The sequence below is a fragment of the Opisthocomus hoazin genome, chromosome 2, assembly GCF_030867145.1.
Source record: "Opisthocomus hoazin isolate bOpiHoa1 chromosome 2, bOpiHoa1.hap1, whole genome shotgun sequence".
NCBI lineage: Eukaryota > Metazoa > Chordata > Aves > Opisthocomiformes > Opisthocomidae > Opisthocomus > Opisthocomus hoazin.
The window spans coordinates 97,111,960-97,130,539 of record NC_134415.1 but is presented as its reverse complement, the minus strand read 5'-3'; the positions used below and the strand labels follow the sequence as shown (position 1 = coordinate 97,130,539).

At 38.5% G+C, this 18,580-nt stretch overlaps 1 protein-coding gene across 40 annotated transcripts in view; it reads left to right on the top strand.

Moving 5' to 3' along the window:
* RIMS1 (regulating synaptic membrane exocytosis 1) overlaps window positions 1–18,580 on the top strand; it is a 355,813-nt gene that overhangs the window by 272,832 nt on the left and 64,401 nt on the right. For 27 of the 40 annotated variants that reach the window (XM_075414557.1, XM_075414516.1, XM_075414555.1 and 24 more), the window contains 2 exons: window positions 958–1,070; window positions 9,451–9,617. The exons of the other annotated variants lie outside the window; for them this stretch is intronic. In XM_075414557.1, the coding sequence (XP_075270672.1) occupies window positions 958–1,070; window positions 9,451–9,617 (280 nt within the window). The remainder of the gene's footprint in view (window positions 1–957; window positions 1,071–9,450; window positions 9,618–18,580) is intronic. 40 annotated transcript variants of the gene reach the window in all.

The window sequence follows — 18,580 nt, the reverse complement described above, 5'->3', positions numbered from 1 at the left end:
TGTTACAAAGTGCCAGTTTTCAAGGTTTTGGTTTTATTGGTATTCCTTTACCATTTTAGTGCTATCAAGTTTAAAAATGGCAGAATGCATAGTTCTCTCTCAAAATTATCCACCACCACAAAAGTTATATTAAGGAAGATTTAGCCCGGGGGCTTTCACACCATGCTTTCCGTTAGTGCAAGGTCATGTTCCTGTGGCAAGCACAACCAATATTAATTGCCATAACTTGTTCAAATTGGTGAAGATGCTCTTTATAGCACCACAACTTCTTGAAGGTTTAAGATTAGATTTCTTTTTTTAAACCAACATTGGTGCAGGGAAATTGAAAACACAAGAACAAATAATTTATTTGAAATTGAAGTGAACATTAGAGAGCAAAGTAGTGCTTTTAGAAGGACTTCTTGTAAAAAAAAAAATTACTGGAAAATTACTGTATTTTTTTACTATGGTTGAATGCAGAAATTATTCCTCAAATAATCTGTAGCTATGATAAACACTTATGTTTTAGAATAGTAGGAGTTAATCACTTCAAAATTAAATTTTCATAGCTGTTTAAAGCATAAATTCTTACAATGCTACTGTAATATTTTCTACATTTAAGCAAATGCATGGTTAGATGATCACAGATTTGTCCCCTGCATCCAGAGTACTTAACAGGTTTATAATTCAGCCTATCACCTAAATTCTTTCACTCTTTTCACATCTGTTGCACCAGCTTGATTATGTATAGGAAATTGGAGTGTCTGTCCATATTCAGGTAAAGACTCTCGCAATGGAAGTGGTTGATTTCTTGACATTGGTGTTCCTTTGTTCTGTGTTTACACACTACTTGTTCTATATGTTTGTACATTTCTTTGTTTTGTTGAGATGGAAATAAGTTAAAATTGTTGCAAAACCATTCATTTTTCCAAAAGGTTTTCACTATTTTTAATTGATTTTCATTGTGTGTTTTTGCAGCAAGCTTAGTAGTGGAGGAGCGAACGAGACAGATGAAAATGAAAGTGCACCGTTATAATCAGACATCAGTGTCTGGTTCTAGCCAAGAACATGAGCGTGAGCAATATACCAAGGTAAAGTCAGTAGTATTGAAATGATACTTTGGCTTGAAAATTGAAGGCATAAACCTGTTTATTTAAAATATTATATAACCCTCAAGAGCACTGTGTTATAAATCCTGACAGAAATGTCTTCGAGTAATGGCTTTTTAACATTGTTTATACCCCCATCTGATGTGCATTAGACTTAATCTTTGTCACCTAAAATGAATCTGCAAAGAGCAGGACACTTCGAAACTGAATCAGGGAAGGAAGATCCTTCAACAGCAGTTAAACAAAGCTGTGGCACCTCTAGCTTAGGAGTTCCCTGCCCTGTAAATCTCTGGAGGCTGGAAAAATGGACCACTGAAGTATTGTTGTATGTTGGCCCTACTCTTTTATTCTTTTCCTGGCCCTTGCTGGTGTCTGATGTGTAGAGAGCTAGACAGAATTAGTTCCAAGGCCATACAGCTGTACTCATGTTTTTATAATATTTTTACTTCCTAATAATCTCACAGATTAAATATTTCCTTTCTGGAAATACATACTTATTACTTTGATCTCCTTTTCTAATAAAAATGTAAAGATTTCCTCTGATAATTAAGTGAATATGAAATTACATTAATGAAGTTATTTGGAGAGATCATACTTTTTTAACTTTATAACTCAGAAATGATGTCCCACAACCCTGTAAATTTTCAAACTGTGTAGGCTTTTGAGCAAACTGCTGAAAACATCTCACAGGTCTGCACTGCCACTTGCAAATCAAGATGTGAAGGGCTGGAACTAAACTTTTTCCTTGCAACGCCTGAGAAGCATATTTGCTGAAGTCAGGAGAGGAAATGTTTAGTTAGATTCTGTGTTTCCCTTTTAGAGATACAGCACTGTGTTGATGTAGGGAAAGCAAAGGGCAGAGACAAAACCAGCAGTAAGTTAGTTGTATAGGAAGTATTCCTGCAATTTTCTTCATCCAGTGCCGTTGAGAGTTACGTGCTTTCAACGAGTGACCACGGGATGGCGGTATGAATGTAAAAGTCCACTGTAAAAAAATTCTAAGACACATATAGCAACAGAGCGCGTTAAAAATAAGGCCTTGGAATAACAGTAATTGGAAGAAAATCACAGATTTTATCAATTCAGACTTTTGTGCTTCAAGAGCCACATTTCAAAGACTTGCTTCACATCAGCAAGAAGTAAATACTTGTATTTTTACTTCTACGCTTTAAAAGAGACAAACTTTCCATTTGTGAACTGATGCCATACAGAAGACAATAAATGTTGTCAAGCTCTCAACATCTGTGGACATGAGAACGCTTCTGGCACTTATCACTGTAGCACAGGCACCAGATTTCTGTCCTTGCCCCTCCAGGGTCACTTTCCTGTTTGTCACATAATTGATGCACACTCCTGGAAGCACAGGTTAAAACAGCAGAGCAGTGAAGTACTTGGCAGAAACAAAACCAGAAATTTGGTTAGGAATGGGTAAATAGGCAACTGGGCATCAAACTTGTGATATCTAACAGATTTGAAAGATTTGTTCAAGATCTTGTTACAGTTAAATATGGAGACAACCTTAATAAGGATGTTTCTTTTTTGAGACCACCTCACTGTGAACGTAGAACTTAAATGAAACTGTTCTCAAACCAAAGAGAAATAAGAGAAACAAGGCTTTAGGTTCTCAATTGCCAAACTATGGGATATCAGTGCTATTAAAAAAAAACCTCTCAACAATTAGGATGGAAATTTCCAATGAGACCATCTGTCAGAAGCCGGAATGTGTGTAATAATTGGAACAGCTCATTTGATACTGGGTTTGCCATTACCTTCACAAGGGGCCAACTCAGGACAAGATGTTGAGATGCAGTGTGTGTCTGTGGTCCTTTCCAACTGCTTAACATGTTAAGAAAATAGTAAAAATGTGTTTGATAAAGTTTGCAGAAGAGAAGGGGAATGTGTGATTTGAGGGCTTTGGCCAGGATGACCAAACATACGCCTTTGTCCCCAGAGGCTAGTTTTCTGATTTTGATTGACTGTGCTTACAAATTGATTCAAATGTTTGTATTTTTTTCATTATGAAACATATTTTTAATCCTGACTCTCTTAATGTTTATCATAAGCATTATTTTTGTTCCTCAGTATATTTTTCTTACTGGGTTAATGTGGATCCAATGTATGGTGGTTGGAAAACATCAACCTGCGATGTTATGAGTTTCTCTTGTCCTCCAGTACCCAGAGTTTTCTAGTATTGTCTTTAGTTTCTGATATATATGGAACTGAAATCAAAATTGAAATCACAGCATGCTGAGTAATAGATGGAAAGAACTCTGTTGAAAATTGTTTTATTCGGATTTTTTTTTTTTTTTAAAGTATGACCACAACTTTGAGGAAGCAAATTGTCTGTCTGCTGTTATAAGAAAAAAATTTTTGGAGTACACAGTGTTCTGACAGACATGTACTCCTTTCTATGCTAAAATGGTAGTAAGGAGAATGAATTAGTTGTCCTGGACTTTAGATACAAAAATATTTAACTTTTCATATATTTTCTGCATGATAATGATGCAGTCCTAGATAGGATGGTCCAACCTAGATCAAATATAAAAAACCAGCAAATCCAACAAACCCTCTGTGGATTTGGCAAAACGATTTAAAGAGCTTTAAGCATTTGCCTTCTTTCTTGTATATTGGTAAGACTGTAGTGGCTAGTATGCACGTTAGTGCTCTTTCACTGTTTGAGAGAATCAACATTGGATTTGGGGGTTGGGCTAGATGACCTCTAAAGGTCCCTTCCAACCCAAAGCATTCTATGATTCTATGAAGAAGCATTGGTAGCGTAATTCTGGATTTGCATTGATATAAATGACAATTGATCTTAATTCAAAATACAGTAAGTTTTTATTCCAGATGCCACACACAGAACACAAGCACCATGCTGCAGCTGTTCTGGCTTTCCAGAGACTGTGCAACACATTTTTTTTGGAAGATCTGTTTATTCAAGAGAGTTACTAATCTGAGCACTGTAGTACATACTTAAAAGGACATCACTCTATATTTAGATGCAATACTGCCTCCATTAACACTGTATGTGACTGGAAAGCATTTAGCATAGAAGTGTAATCATGGCAGTAGTTCGTTGGCATTCTGTGGATTTAATTTGTTAATTAATGTCTACAAGGAAAGGCTGGATAGAGACTTGGGATGATACAGGGCTGATTGTGCTAAGTTTTATGAGATGCTGGGCAAGGAACTTAGGGTTAGGTATAGAAAATGCTTTTGGACATTGATGTGGTGAGTTTCTCCTTTTGATCCCCCTGCATGAAAAAAATATTTACTGTATATCATATTCATACAACAGTCACTCCAGTGGTGGCAGGATTTCACAAAATTCAGTGAGGTCCACGTTCATTCAGCTCATGGGTTTCACTGCAGTTTTCCCATGGTTTGACTCTTGAATTTTTACTGTTTCCTGTTAGGAAGTTGAGTGGTGTTCACAGTAGTTGATTTGGATACAATTATGGGAAGAGTTACTTAGAATCCCTGGTGCTTACTGGGCTCTGGACCATCACGTTGCTCCCAAGACCTAGACCCAGATGCTGGTAGGAGTTGGAGATGGGGCCTGGATGCACAAAGGTGCTGTCTGGCAGGCCGTGAGCCCCAGCAGCATTTGGAGGAACCATGTGTTAGCAGTCATAAAATTCAAGGTGCTTTGTGCATGATTCAGCGTTTCCTGACAAAATTCCATGTTAGATAGAGTAAGGTGCCTCAAAAGATAGCTGTGATCTCAAGACTTGCATAAGCCCTTGAAAGAATCTAGCCTTTAATGTTTCTGGTCTGGATTTCTCTTTCTTCATTTTATTTTCCTCATTTAAATTCCTATTTATTTTTCTCATTTAATTTCGTCTTTTTTAAGGACTTAGAGGCACATATTTTCAGAGGTTAGTCACCTGAGGGTTTTGTGTAGTTGAAGGAAGGGGCACTTCTTCAGTTTTCAAAGCTCTGAACTATTGTATTCTCCATGGTTTTTGGAGATAAATCTAGACATATAAGTATTTATTAATGTGGAAGATAATATAATTATAGCAGACTATTAAATGACTTCTAAAATGTGCCTTATATTCAGTGAAATTGCTGATATAGTCTTTGGGGACCTGTAAAAGTATTCATGAATTACACTGTTCTGGTTTATGTCTATGCTCTTTCCATTAACATTAACACATCTGCGGTTCATCATACCCCTTTTTTCTCCTTTTGCTGGTGTAGAAGAAGCAGCAGCTCCACAGGTGGTAAAGTGAATGGAAGAAATGCATTTCAGCTGTTTATATTTCAGATAGCTATATTGAAAAAACTTCTGTCTTTGTAGTGCAGAAGCAGACAGTGCAGATAGTTTGGACATTTGAAGCTAGCTGCTATTAATGTTTAAAAAATGAGACCTACTCTAGCAGTTGCTATCAGAGTTGCTGCAAACTTCAGCAACTCTCCTAATGTGATAAATAGTACACCTTGAATTAGAAATGTTGCATAAGCTTTAACTCTGTAAGACGTAGAGTTGAAATGAAAGTGATTGCACCAAAACTTCACTTTATTTTGAGGCCTCAAAACTATATAATATTTAAATATAACATGACAGGGAAATTTGTACTGAAAAGTTGTAGGCAGGGAGTAAGTAGGAAAAGTTGTGTGCCTCCTGTAGAGGACAGTTGAATTCACAGTAGGAGCAGCAGCTATAGAAATGAAGAGCTAAATCCGGAAGAAGTAGTAAATGTGAATGCTGCAGCACTCAGCATTAACTTTCAGCATCACCACTTTCTGTGCTAATCTATTTCTGTGAAGGGAAGTGTTTTCAGTTTCTTGGGAATAACAGGTCTGGCATACAGTATAAAGGGGTAGTAAAAGCTCAGCTATGCCGTGAAAATCTCATTTAGGAAGGGAAGCTCAATGTTTTATGCAATAGCTCTGTGTTTGGAATACCGAGGCAAGTGGAAAGCATGGATTCAGTTTTCTTCCTTCTCTTCTGTCTCACCAGAAAATTCTCTGTTTGCCAACATATGAAAGACTAGCTGTTAAGCCAGCCTGATATTTACAAAGCAATTCCATTTTGTACAAACTGATGGAATACATGGAGCAAGACAGAGTGAGGACATCTACATAGCCCCCACTTATGGGGGATCATACCTGGGCTGAAGACCCTGCGGCAATAAATGGTTTCATATTGATACCAAACAGTCATTCGATGAGGCTGAGTCCCTAAACAGTCACTGATACACAAGCTGGGACTTCTAACTTCTCTCCCAGTATCCTAACCTGTGAGCTGAACAACCATGCTTGATGCTTTCTCTCTCTCTTCTCTCCATCTTTCCCAGCCCATATAGGTAGCCCATGAAAGGTGGAGCAAATTCAGTATGAGTGAAGGAAAGGATCTTCTGATGCCTCACATGGCGTATACAGTCACGGTGTTCAACTTTGTTGTTCTGTGGTTGAATAACTAATTGAGTGCTAAACAAACAGCCAGATTCGGGTGTGGCTTGAGACAAAGGCCAGCAGCCTTTACCTCCCTCAACACTTAGAAGAAGAAGAAAGGCTTCCAGCAGGAGGAAGGAAGTCGCTGCATCTGGCCTTGATGGTTCCCTCAATGAGAGAGCTCAGATTGTGTCAGCCTCTTCTAGCAGCCTGTCACGCTTGCTCAGGGACCACGTGAATCTTCTACTGTTTCAAATTCGCTGTATGCACTCTCAAACCAAGGGCCACAAAGAGGATGTGGACTTTTTGGTGAGGAAGAAAAGTAACTAGACATCATAGTGACAGAGAGGGGGAAGCCAGATTGTCTTCAGCAAACACAAATAAAACATGGAGATATTTCTGAAACACTGTGTTACCATGCATAAAAACCCATGTATTTGAGAGAGATTGCGTGATGGAGGAATCATTTCTAGATATAATTTAAATATATAGGAAGGATAAAATCCCTATTTCACTGAAATCAGCACAAATTTTATTATTTAATGGCTTCATGATTTCTTTTGCAGATTGTAATTCTATTTAGCTCAATGGAAACCCAAGAAATTCCATGTGTTCACATGCTTTTCATATTTTTAGATGTCTCATTTAGGAAAGCTTAAAGGATTCGTTAGGAATTCTGTGGGAATTTTGCATAAAATGTCAAGGCTGGGTCAGGAATGGGACAGTTTAACTTCAACAGGAAAAAATTAGCCATTCAGTTTTCCAGCTTCTCAATATTTATGTTTAGCCTGAGTAAAAAGTATTCATAGTTTTTATTCTTCCTTTGAAATTTTTTTAGACTTTAGAAGAAAAACATGTCATCTAAATAAATGTAAATGTTCCGTTATTATGAAATGGAGCTGATAAGAATTAGTGTGCTCTGTATTTCTGTTTTGGAGAGGTTCATTTTGCAGTCTGAAAGAGGGCAAGCAGCAAAATTATTTAACAGACTGTACAACCCATTTCCAAAAAGTAATCTGAATAAACATATCGGCATAGTCTCACCTTAACCCAATTGGTCATTTATTGTCAGATAGGTTGCACCAAGTCCCTTGGAAAGAGAATCTCCAAATAAATCCTTGCTGTAGCTGAAAATATTTTTAAATATTGGAGTTCTTGAGTGCTCTGTGTTGCCTACTTTATTAAATCAGAGTTCTGCCGCATCTGTTTCAATGTCAATGCCTGTTTAGACATGTTTTTTGAGATCAGATTCATCATGCTCCAAGCTATTATGAAATCATCTGCAGAGTGTCATTTAGTATTTGAAGCTGATAATTTATCTTTAGTACACCAGAGCTTTATCTCCTGCAGGTACTTTTACACAGTCAGCTGATGCACACCCCTCACAGGGTATTCCTGGAAGTTTCCTCAATGCACACTCCTCAGGTCAAACCTCCGGGTTTTTATTTATAAATTGGTTTGTTTTTAATCTTGGCATATGCCACCTAGGAGCTATGAGTAACCCTGACACACACGCTGAGACACTACATTTTATAACCTCTATTTATAACCTCCGTTTCTCCTATAGATTTCTGTATTTACAGTAAGTGCTTAGTATACTCTTTATTCCCTCCGCTTCTCTACTCCAATTCTCTACTTCCTCATCTTACCTTAGATGTTTTCCCAAGAGGTTTCCAAGTGTGCTGTGGAGACCTCAAACATAGTTGCTGAAAGGCACTGGAACAAGAGAAGATAATCCTGGCTTGAGGACAGGAGGCCTGGTACATTTGTCTGTACAAACCTGAGCTTGTGTTTGCCAGGCTTTAAAAGTTAAGTCATGACATTTGCCGACTGACTCAGCCTGCAACCCAGCGCCTAGTTGAGCTGAGGATACTCACAGACTGTCACAGCTTTGTGTATAATTCATAAATAAGCTTTTACGACTTGCAATTTTACAGAGCACAGATCTGGAACATGAACTCCCTCGAGTGTCATGTCAAAAACTGGCTAGTCTTCCCACGTGTTCATAGTTTTCCCATAGCATGCCCTGGGAAGTGTAGCGCTGGTTTAGTCACTTCCCAGCTAAGGTTACCTTGCTCTCTAATGATGGTGGGTTTTAGTTTTAGGAACCTGACAATGATTTGGTCTTCATATCTGTGTAACTGAAGGTTTAGGTAAGTGTAATGTAAATGCAAGGACTGAAGCTTGCTTTTATGTATGTCTGACTGCTGTTATGAGTAATATGAGCATTATGCAATAGATGGTGTGGTGTTGCGGATGGTTTTAACTAATCAAAGCTGCTGTTGTTAGCAAAAGTGTAATAACTTCTAGCTCTGTCCACATATTCTTCATGCTGGGTTTTCTGCTAGTTCTCGCACATGTGCACATGTAAAAGCAACTAGATCAGGGAAGTGATCTGCCTGAAAACAAATACCGCTTTTTTGCCGAGTTAGCTTTCTGCCTGACTAGTCCTCTAGTATCACAATACAGAGAGATATATTGAGATAGAAAATGTACTTTTTTTGCTTTTGTGATAGAAGTTAGGTATTGAAATCCATCCCCAATGTGAGGTTCACGTAGCATTACATTTCTTTCAGACACAGTTTTTCCATTCCAGACTAACTCTGTGCAAGTATTTCATACCATATTTTTTAAGATTTGAAAAACTGAGAAAAGTTCTGTAGCCATATGGATGGTATGCACGTTCTTGAGAAGGTGTCGGTCCAGCATGTAAAAATTTCCTTATTATAGTTCCAGTGTACTAAAGAAACAGCAGCCTATTTCAATTCCAATGCTGTAATTTATTTGAAGAGGCTTATTTAGTCCAGAAATACTATGTCTGATTTCTTCACTAGACATAAACACATTGTTTAGCATAGGCGTTTCTCTGAATTCCATACAATTTTGTTCGATTTAAAAGCAGTTAGAATATATGCATTATGTTTTGATAAGACTCCTCACCCTTTCTTTTCTTGATCTCTAGTATAATATACAAACAGATCAGTACAGAAGTTGTGATAACGTCTCTGCCAAATCATCAGATAGTGATGTCAGTGATGTGTCAGCCATTTCCCGAACCAGCAGTGCCTCACGCCTCAGCAGCACAAGTTTTATGTCAGAGCAATCTGAACGCCCTTGGGGCAGAATCAGGTGAGTTCTCAGTGCAGCTTCAATTATATCACACCCTCTCTTTTGTTTAGTGCCAGAGTACAACCAGAAATTCTTGAAATCAGATGACCACAACATAGGATTGAATGAAAAATGTCTGTGCACATATAAACTGTCTTCCATTGTTAGCCTAAGATGATGATATTTTTGCAGTTGTGCATCTAAGAAATCAAACTTCCCATGAGGAGATGACAGATTAATGGGGAACTTGAACATACACTATCATCTCATTGCTCTCTATGAATCAATGTAACCTGTATGCCAATAAGGTATTACAGCACAAAAATTACTAGATTTTTTATCTAAAGAATTTTCTTTCATAAAAGCTCTGGTTTTCTTTCTTTCAAGCTGTGTATTTATTTCCCTACCTACCTGCTTTTATTTCGCTTTTTCATGCATATGACAAATCACTAGCTTTGAAACAAGTATTTGTATAGTAATTTTGATATCTCTTGTTCAAAAAAATAGTTTAATTCACTTCATCAATAATATAATATTACATATAATATATATATAATACAATATCTATCAATAGTATGATAATGTATCAATATCTGTTTCATCCTTGATAATATTCTCAGTTTAGTGCTTTTCTTAGATACACAGATTGGTTCTTGTCTTCATTTAACTTGATGACAAAACTCCCACCAGCTATAATGGCTGTAGGATTGGCTTGGTAGTCTGTGTATGAACTCTTAAAAAATTGACTTTAGATGTCATAAGACATGAGAAGAGTTAGGAGCTATGAATAAAAAAATCCATATGGAGGAAATCAGTCGGATAAAAGTCTGCATGGCATCATTTAGTACTTCAGAACATTTCTAGACAGACTGACTATCCGAGAAGTTCAGCTGCAGGCTTTTTGGTGTGTTCGTGCAATGGGAAGGGATGTTAGGGAAATTCAGAAACGGTCCTCTATGGATGAACTAACTCCACCTCATTGTTTTGGCTAAGGAAAGTTTCCAAGGGTATTCCAAGTCGTGTTTCAGATTGGTGAAATTATAAACTGACGGCTGCAGTAATCCACAATCCAGCAGAACACTGCGTGGAACTGTAAATGGATTTCAGGTTATCCAAGTGTTCAAAGTTATTTCAATTTATGTGCTTAAATGCTGTGTTCCATTATGTCCTAGCTTTTCAGTGCTTGTATCTCAGAGGGGTTTAGCCGTACCAAAATACCTGTATTTTCTAGACATTGAAATTTCTCAATTAGGCCCTGTCACAGTATCTTTGGCAGATTGAACAAAATAGGATTTTTTTTCTCATAGATCTCTCTGTGTTGAACAGATTTTATTAGAAATGTTCCTTAGGTTCGGAACGTCTGATCACAAAGATCAGAACTAGGAGAACCAATAACCTCATGTGAGGCTGGAAAAGGGGAAACCTAGGGTCAAATCCTTGCTCTAGTTCAACCTCTTCCATTCTAATGAGTAGCAGACCACCCTTGGTACAGGAGTAGCTGACGTAGTGTACAAAACCAAGTGTCCGCAGTGGGAGCTCCACTCAGCTTCACTCTAGACCCCTAAAGTGAGATGTAAGTAGAATTTCAGATACCTTCCCTTTCTCATACTGTCTACAGAATCCATACGTCAGAGATTAGACATTTCGTACTTGCTATAATTTTCTCTAAATTCAGATAGTAATTTCATAGTGAACAAAATGTATATTAATAATATACTGTGCAGTTCATTCAGTATGAGGAAGAAATTAGCAGATCGATAAATTCCTCATAACTTTCAATATTTTTCTTCTAAGCTGGCAGTGGTTTTGCTCCCCTGAAGTACCTGTTACGGTAGGTGGGAGATGCCTAATGTACTATCTTTGCAAGTAGCCTATTTCAACCAGTAAGTGCAGTGGAGTGAAATTCAAAATAATTTTGATGTTATGGTGGAAAACATTGTATCCAGCAGATTGTTGTACACTGTCCAAAACTTTCCATTGGAGTTGTCCACACTTACTTTTGGTTGATAGCCTATCATCGCTATAAAAAGATCAAATTCTTTAAAGATCTGCAAAATGTTGTACCATGGGAGTTAGATATCAAGAGAAGTCAGAATGAAAGGAAGCGGGGTGTTGAAGAAAAGAAGGCATTTTGCTGATGATCTGAGCCAAAGCCATCTTTCCACCCTCCTGTGTCTGTAGTGGTAGCCTCTGTCACATAGTGAATTCTTTGTGTGGTTTACTTATTACATGGAAATGAAGAGTTAATTTGGGGAAAGGGTTGGTTGTGTTATCAACAATTTTTTCAGAGTGAGATTCATGCTGTTTAGCCTTGAAAAATACATATCTACAGTGGAATTCACGTAAAAATTAGCTTTTTGTTAAATTGTTTGTTTAACTTCCATAAGTCATCATTAAAAAGAAAACACATATTTTTGGTGGTTCACCTCATCTTCAGATAGATGTCAGACAGGTGAATTGTCCTTTTCTACCATTAATTATTGAAGGAACCCTAGTGGACTAGTTTAGATTGATTGCTTTAATTTTAGACATCTAAAATTAAGTGAAGTGGATTCTTTCTCTTAATTACTAATGTTTCTTTAATTCAAGGAATCAGAAATTTGAAGTTCAAGATTGATTAGTAATTTGAAGTTGAAATTTTATTTTTGCCTTTCTAGGAATCTTATGTTAACATATATCAAGTGGGAGGGGATGGGAGGGTTGAGCAGGAGGGGCAAAGAAAAGAGCATTTTTTAACTTCCTGTCTTCTGTTTTACTGAAACCACATATCTACCGTCATCTTCATTTGGAAGTGTGTCAGCCCAGTGGCCGTGGCAAGTGTGTGAGCGTAATGTTAAGTTTAAAGACAGGAAGTTCATGGAACTGCCTTTTTTTGTGCACCTACTTTTGTTCTCTAGATACCTTCTGGAGATGAGAGCTATGAAGAACCTGGTAAGCACAGAGAAACTCAAAGGAGATGGCTCAGTTTTAGCCATCTCACTAAACCTAGTCTTTAAACTAGTATCCTTAGATGCCTTTTGTATCCAGAAGAAAAACACACAAATTTGGAAAACACAAGCAAGATTCGTGGTCTGCATCATCTTTGGAAAGAGTGTCTCCATCTCTTTCTCATTGAGTAGAGGAAAATGAATCCTGGGGCTACTGACCAGCAAACTGAGTTAATTAAATTGAATGGAGAAATGTTACTGGAGAGAATGCCAGGGTTCAGATTAGTAACCTGAAGGGAAACTGTGCTCCTCTATCATTTCTACATGAGCTAAAAAACACTACTTAGTTATTCATTTTAAGAGTTGTGGTGTCAAATTCTGAATGTGAAGTGTGCCAGCTTAAGCTAGCAGTAATTTTACTGAATGTTAGTCAATATAACCCATTATCCCTGATATTAATGCATCTGTGAAAAGGGATATAAATTAATCTCCTAGATATATGAAAATACAAGATACTGTTCTCTTTAGGACTGCCATTAAGAAAGGAAACTTTTGGTGTAATGTTGTACAAAATATCATTACTTTTAAATGTCAGAAGGACCGAGGTTTCAGGTCATAGTGAGTATAGTTTATATCCACTAACTTCACAATCAGTTCTGCCAGTACAAACAGCTTCCTGACCTTTCCTCCCAAATCCTAATGGAAGAATGATCCTTGAAAAAGCTAGCTAATGCCTTTTCCCTGTCAATCCAGGCAAAAATGATCAATCTCTCTCTTTTCTCTCAGTTTTGAAGGTTGGACATGCTGTCATTTCAGACAATGCATCCTATGTTATCCTGTGTTTGTAAATAGTTATTTCTTTATTCAAGCAGTAAAGATTTTAAAACCTGGAAGCACATCTCTCTATCTTGTGGCTCTAAAGTGTATGGGTATTAGCTATAAATGAGTAACAACTTGTGGGTTTTTTCAGCAATTTTTAATTTCAGTGAGTAACTCTTCTAGTTATATTCAAATTACATTGTGCTTTTCATAATGTGTAGCTTTTATAGAATAAATCTGATTAGCAAGGATAAAATCAGTTGGTACAGAACAACACAGAAGTACTCTACATCTTATTTGAACAGGTAGATAACACTCTAGCTGTTCGTTGAGTCAAACTCCTGAATTTTAAGTTTTGTAGTAACAGGAAACTTGAGCATGCTGAAGAAGTTAGTAACATAGGGAGAATGAAAGCAGATCTTCCCTTTCCTTTAATCAACGATAAGACCGTGTCTAAACCTTTTAGGGCAGAAGGCAAATTTGCTTGCTACAGTGTATTTGTAATTGAATTAACTATCAGAAAGCTGTGCATAGCACTCATGGAAAAAAACATTTAGCTTCAGCCTGGAGATTTTGTTGATTAAGACTTCTCGTAGGCTGCAAGAGAGAATTATGACTGATGCAAGTTCTAATTATAAGTATATAAAATAGCTTCTTCATTTCTAATTTGTTTAGCATTTTCAGGTGGATGTTATAACAAATGGCTATGCATGAATAAACTAGTCTGCACATGAAATTATTCCAGACACCTTTCATGTTGCTATCCTGAGAAGTCTGTTTGGCTGCCATGCTGTCTAGTGGAAGTGCAGACAAATATCAGGAATTTTTGTGCTGGGAACAAAATGTTCCCAGAACTTTGGGAACAAAGTGCTCTGGAACTTTTGACTTGAATTGGAATCAGGCTTGTGAATTTGGCTTGCCGTAGCATTTCGAGCTGGTATGTATTTCACATCTGAAGTCAGATTACCAGTCATTCTTTATGGAGATTTGCTTTTGTCAGTTGTTGTCTTTATGCATTCATAATACAGTCAAGCAAGACTTCGTGCCTGTGTATGCTACAGATGTTACTGTATACGGCTCGGGAACATTTCTCACATCCTAAACGAAGCAGAATGAAATTCTTCACAGCTTAATACAAATGATTGATAGGTAAGAATCCATGCTAAACACACAGTGATTAATCAGCACCATGTGGCCTTGATCAGACAAAGAAGGACATTTGCTCACTTCATTAAAAATTATGTTGAATGTTGTCATTGCATCGTTGTTCATTAGAGTCCTGTTTTTGCAAAGATACCAAAGATACCTGGACTTTAGGGAACTGTCATGCATGGTGCAGGTGAGCTGGAGGTTTCCATTCTGGGGGATTTAGCAAGCTGGCTACCATAAGATATTTCACTTAAATCTGATTGAACAAAATCTGATTGAACAAAATCTGCCAAGTATATGAAAGACTAGACTTTTAAGGTGAATTTCTCTCCATGTATCTGGATTTCAAACAAACACTCCCTGCATTAGGAAGATCACATTTATTTCTCATTTTAAATTTGAATATCATGTCTTTAGAACTATATTTAGTATAATCACATCTTTAGTAAGAATTATACTTGGTATTTTAATAAATGTGTGGTATACAATAATATAATTGTATATGTGCTGTATTATTATCTGGCTTACATGCATTGCTTAGTTGAATGCTCAGATTTAATTATAATATTTTAAATGGGCTTATCAAAGAAAGAAGATAATATAGTAGCTCATAACAGTGGACTTAAACCAGTCCTAAGTTATTCCACATACTGTACCATGCCACTGAATGGCTTGTATCACAAACTTACATACACTTCTTGGGATTCAGGTATGTTCTCAGTACATTACTAAAGGAAAAGAACTTCTTTTGTTCTCTGACAAACATGTTCATTCCCAGTTTCCAGAACAGCATATACAATTTACATTTAGCTATTACTGTGTCACTCAGCTAGAACTAGCACTAGGACACTTGAATTTTGAATCAAGGACAATGGGGTAGAAAAATGACAACACATGATAAAGCATGGAATTGGTTGATGAGTTCGAAGGCAAAGGGTGCAGGGTGTTGTAGACAGGCAAGACCTCATAATCAGCAAAATAGGGTAGGAAGGAGCCCACCCCAAGTGTATGCACACAAATAAGGAGAGCATTTGGGTGAAGCTCTTATACCTTTTCTGGGAGATAAGCATAACAGGGTGGCTCTCTGAATGGCCTGTGCATTAATACATGGGGAAGAAAACAAGAAGAATTAAAGATATGTTGTGCAGCTGCAGGGCTATGATCTCATCAGGATCACAGAGAACTGGTGGGACAGCTCACATGGCTGATGCGCTGCGATCCATGGAAGCATGGCAAGGAAGATGCGGGCATTGCCCTTTATGTGAGGGAGCAGGGAGCTCTGCCTCGGGATGAGTGACGTCTCACTAGAGCTGAGCAAAGGGGAAGGATCATGTTCCTCAGCCTGCTTGCAACACCCTCTAATGCAGCCCAGGTTGGTGTTGGCCTTCTTTGCTGGAAGGAGGCATTGCTAGCTCAGGTTCAGCTTAGTGTCCACGAGGAGTATGGCCAGCAGGTCAAGGGAGGTTCTGCTCCCCCTCTACTCTGCCCTAGTGAGGCCCCTTCTGGAGTACTGTGTCCAGTTCTGGGCTCCCCAGTTCAAGAAAGATGAAGAGCTACTGGAGAGAGTCCAGCAGAGGGCTACGAGGATGGTGAGGGGACTGGAACATCTCTGTTATGGGGAAAGGCTGGGGGAACTGGGCTTATTTAGCCTGAAGAAGAGAAGGCTGCAAGGGGACCTTATAAATGCTTACAAATACCTGAAGGGTGGGTGTCAGGAGGATGGGATCAAAGTCTTTTCAGTAGTGCCCAGCGACAGAACAAGGGGCAATGGGCACAAACTGAAGCACAGGAAGTTCCGTCTGAACGTGAGGAAGAATTTCTTCCCTCTGAGGGTGACGGAGCACTGGAACAGGCTGCCCAGGGAGGTTGTGGAGTCTCCTTCTCTGGAGATATTCAAGACCTGCCTGGACAAGGTCCTCTGCGGCCTGCTGTAGGTGACCCTGCTTCGGCAGAGGGGTTGGACTAGATGACCCACAGAGGTCCCTTCCAACCCCTAACATTCTGTGATTCTGTGTGATTCTGTAAACACATTGTTCGCATCTGTCCCTGTGCCAATAGTGGCATCTTATTTAGATAAGTTTTTCCTTTCTTCTGTTTACTCCCTCGAGTGTCATAGCAAGCAATCATAGCTCAATGGTTTAACTAGCTGTTGCTTTACTCAGTTATATATTACATCCTTCCTATTTTGTTGGTCATCCTAGCAGCCCTTCTCTGCCAGTTTCTAGTTTGAATGAAACCTTCTTGAATTCGTGTGACTAGTAGTATAGATGAGGTCTCCTGCACAGGGATGTTAATTTTGCCCTAACCAACACATGGAAGACTCAGTTTGCTTTTTTCATAACCACAATAATTGGTTGTGCTGGTTGTGTCACATTTGGCCAAAATGGTCAAAAATCGTAGCCATGTCAGAAGCTGTGCCTTTAGAGGCACATTTACAGCTGGATGGCTTCCTCAGTCCCCTGCATCTCCTGAAGAGTCCTTTCTCCTCTGATGTTAAGCATGCATGAAGAGCTAGCTGATACTAGTGTGGACCATGGCGCAGTGGTCTCTTCAGCACCCTGCTCCTGGCCTTTCCCCTGCAGGGTCTCCTTGCTGCTTCAACCAGGAGGAAATCTGAGAAACTTAGGTCTGTTTTCTGTCCCCTTGCAGTTTTGATTAGCAATACTTACTGATGGAGGATCTGGTGAATCCAAATTAGCTTTAAGATGTAACTGTAGTTTCCAAATATCCTTAACTTTTTGTACTGAAAAGAAATGACTAATTAATTAATCTGCTGTTCATTTCTTTCTTTTAAAAGGAATGAACTTATTAAAGTTGGGTCTGACAGTGACTGAAGATTTGCATTAAAAGTCTGAATGTCACTGTGATACTGAAGATAACACATTAGCGTATCATGCAACATTGACTGTTTGGATCCGCAGTTTTTGCACAACTCCAATAATTCTTCCAGTTTGTCAGCAGAGATTAGAAGTACCCACTGCTCTGTCTATGTTGGTCTCTGAGAAAACCGAATGTTCCTTCTGCTGATGGTACACTCATGGAAGGAGCTAACTAGAAATGAGGCCATTTAAGTATTTTCTTTTCAAAGCATTTGGGGACTTTCCTAGTTACTGTGGCAGTTCTGGAAACTCACACTTCTGGAGAGGGAGTCTGCTGGCTTTATGTACGCGTAGGAGACTCCCTAGCACAGGATAGTACACCTTATGCTGGTGTACTTTTTTGTCCTGTTAGTTACTGTGGAGCCAGTTTCTTCAAGCTCTTGAGGTGAGGAACTTTCAAACTCTAAGCCAGGCAAAGGCTCCCAGTGATTCAAATAAGAGCCAGTTTCTTCAAGCTCTGGAGGTGACGAGCTTTCAAACTCTAAGCCAGGTAAAGGTTCCCAGTGACTCAAATAAAACCTCTCCCTTCCATGCTTCTAGACCTGCCCAGAGACATTCTGCTTGGAGTTCACTGGGAAACGGTGAATGCTGGCTGGCTGCTTTTCTGTGCTTGCGGCTCCTTCTTATTTAGTAATGTTTGTGCACATAGATCCATCTTTCTTTTCAGAGTTTAATTTCATGCTCCTTACTGTGCTGTTCTTTCATATAAATTGCTCAATGTCATTAGTGTGGAGCCAGATGAAATAACTGGAGGCTTGCCGTCTAATTGAGGGCAAACAGCACCGTTGAACTGCAGAAGATCTCTCAAGGAGGTGTAGCCAGAGAGTACTCTCTGGATTGGAAGTAGGTTTTCTCACATTGTTTTTCCATCCTCCCACATAGTACATTGGAGCTAGTTTAATACAATTTATGGTAATGAGGGAGAAAGGAGTACAGAGAGTCTGAAGTGTCTTCTGACCTCTTGTCAGCCTTTGCAATAGTGCTGCCTGTTAACATCATAAATGTACGTGATGTGACCTGTCTGATAAAGTTGTTCAGTCCTTCCCCCAAGCTCTATTCAGACTAGGGCTGCATCCATCCTTGTCAGCTCACTAATGAACTTGAAATGCAGCAGTATTGCCCCACAGAGTCAGCAGAGCAAGGTTTAAATTCATGTCATGACAGTCAGGGAAAACATAATACATTAGTGCTTTTCATGCATTTCAGTTGA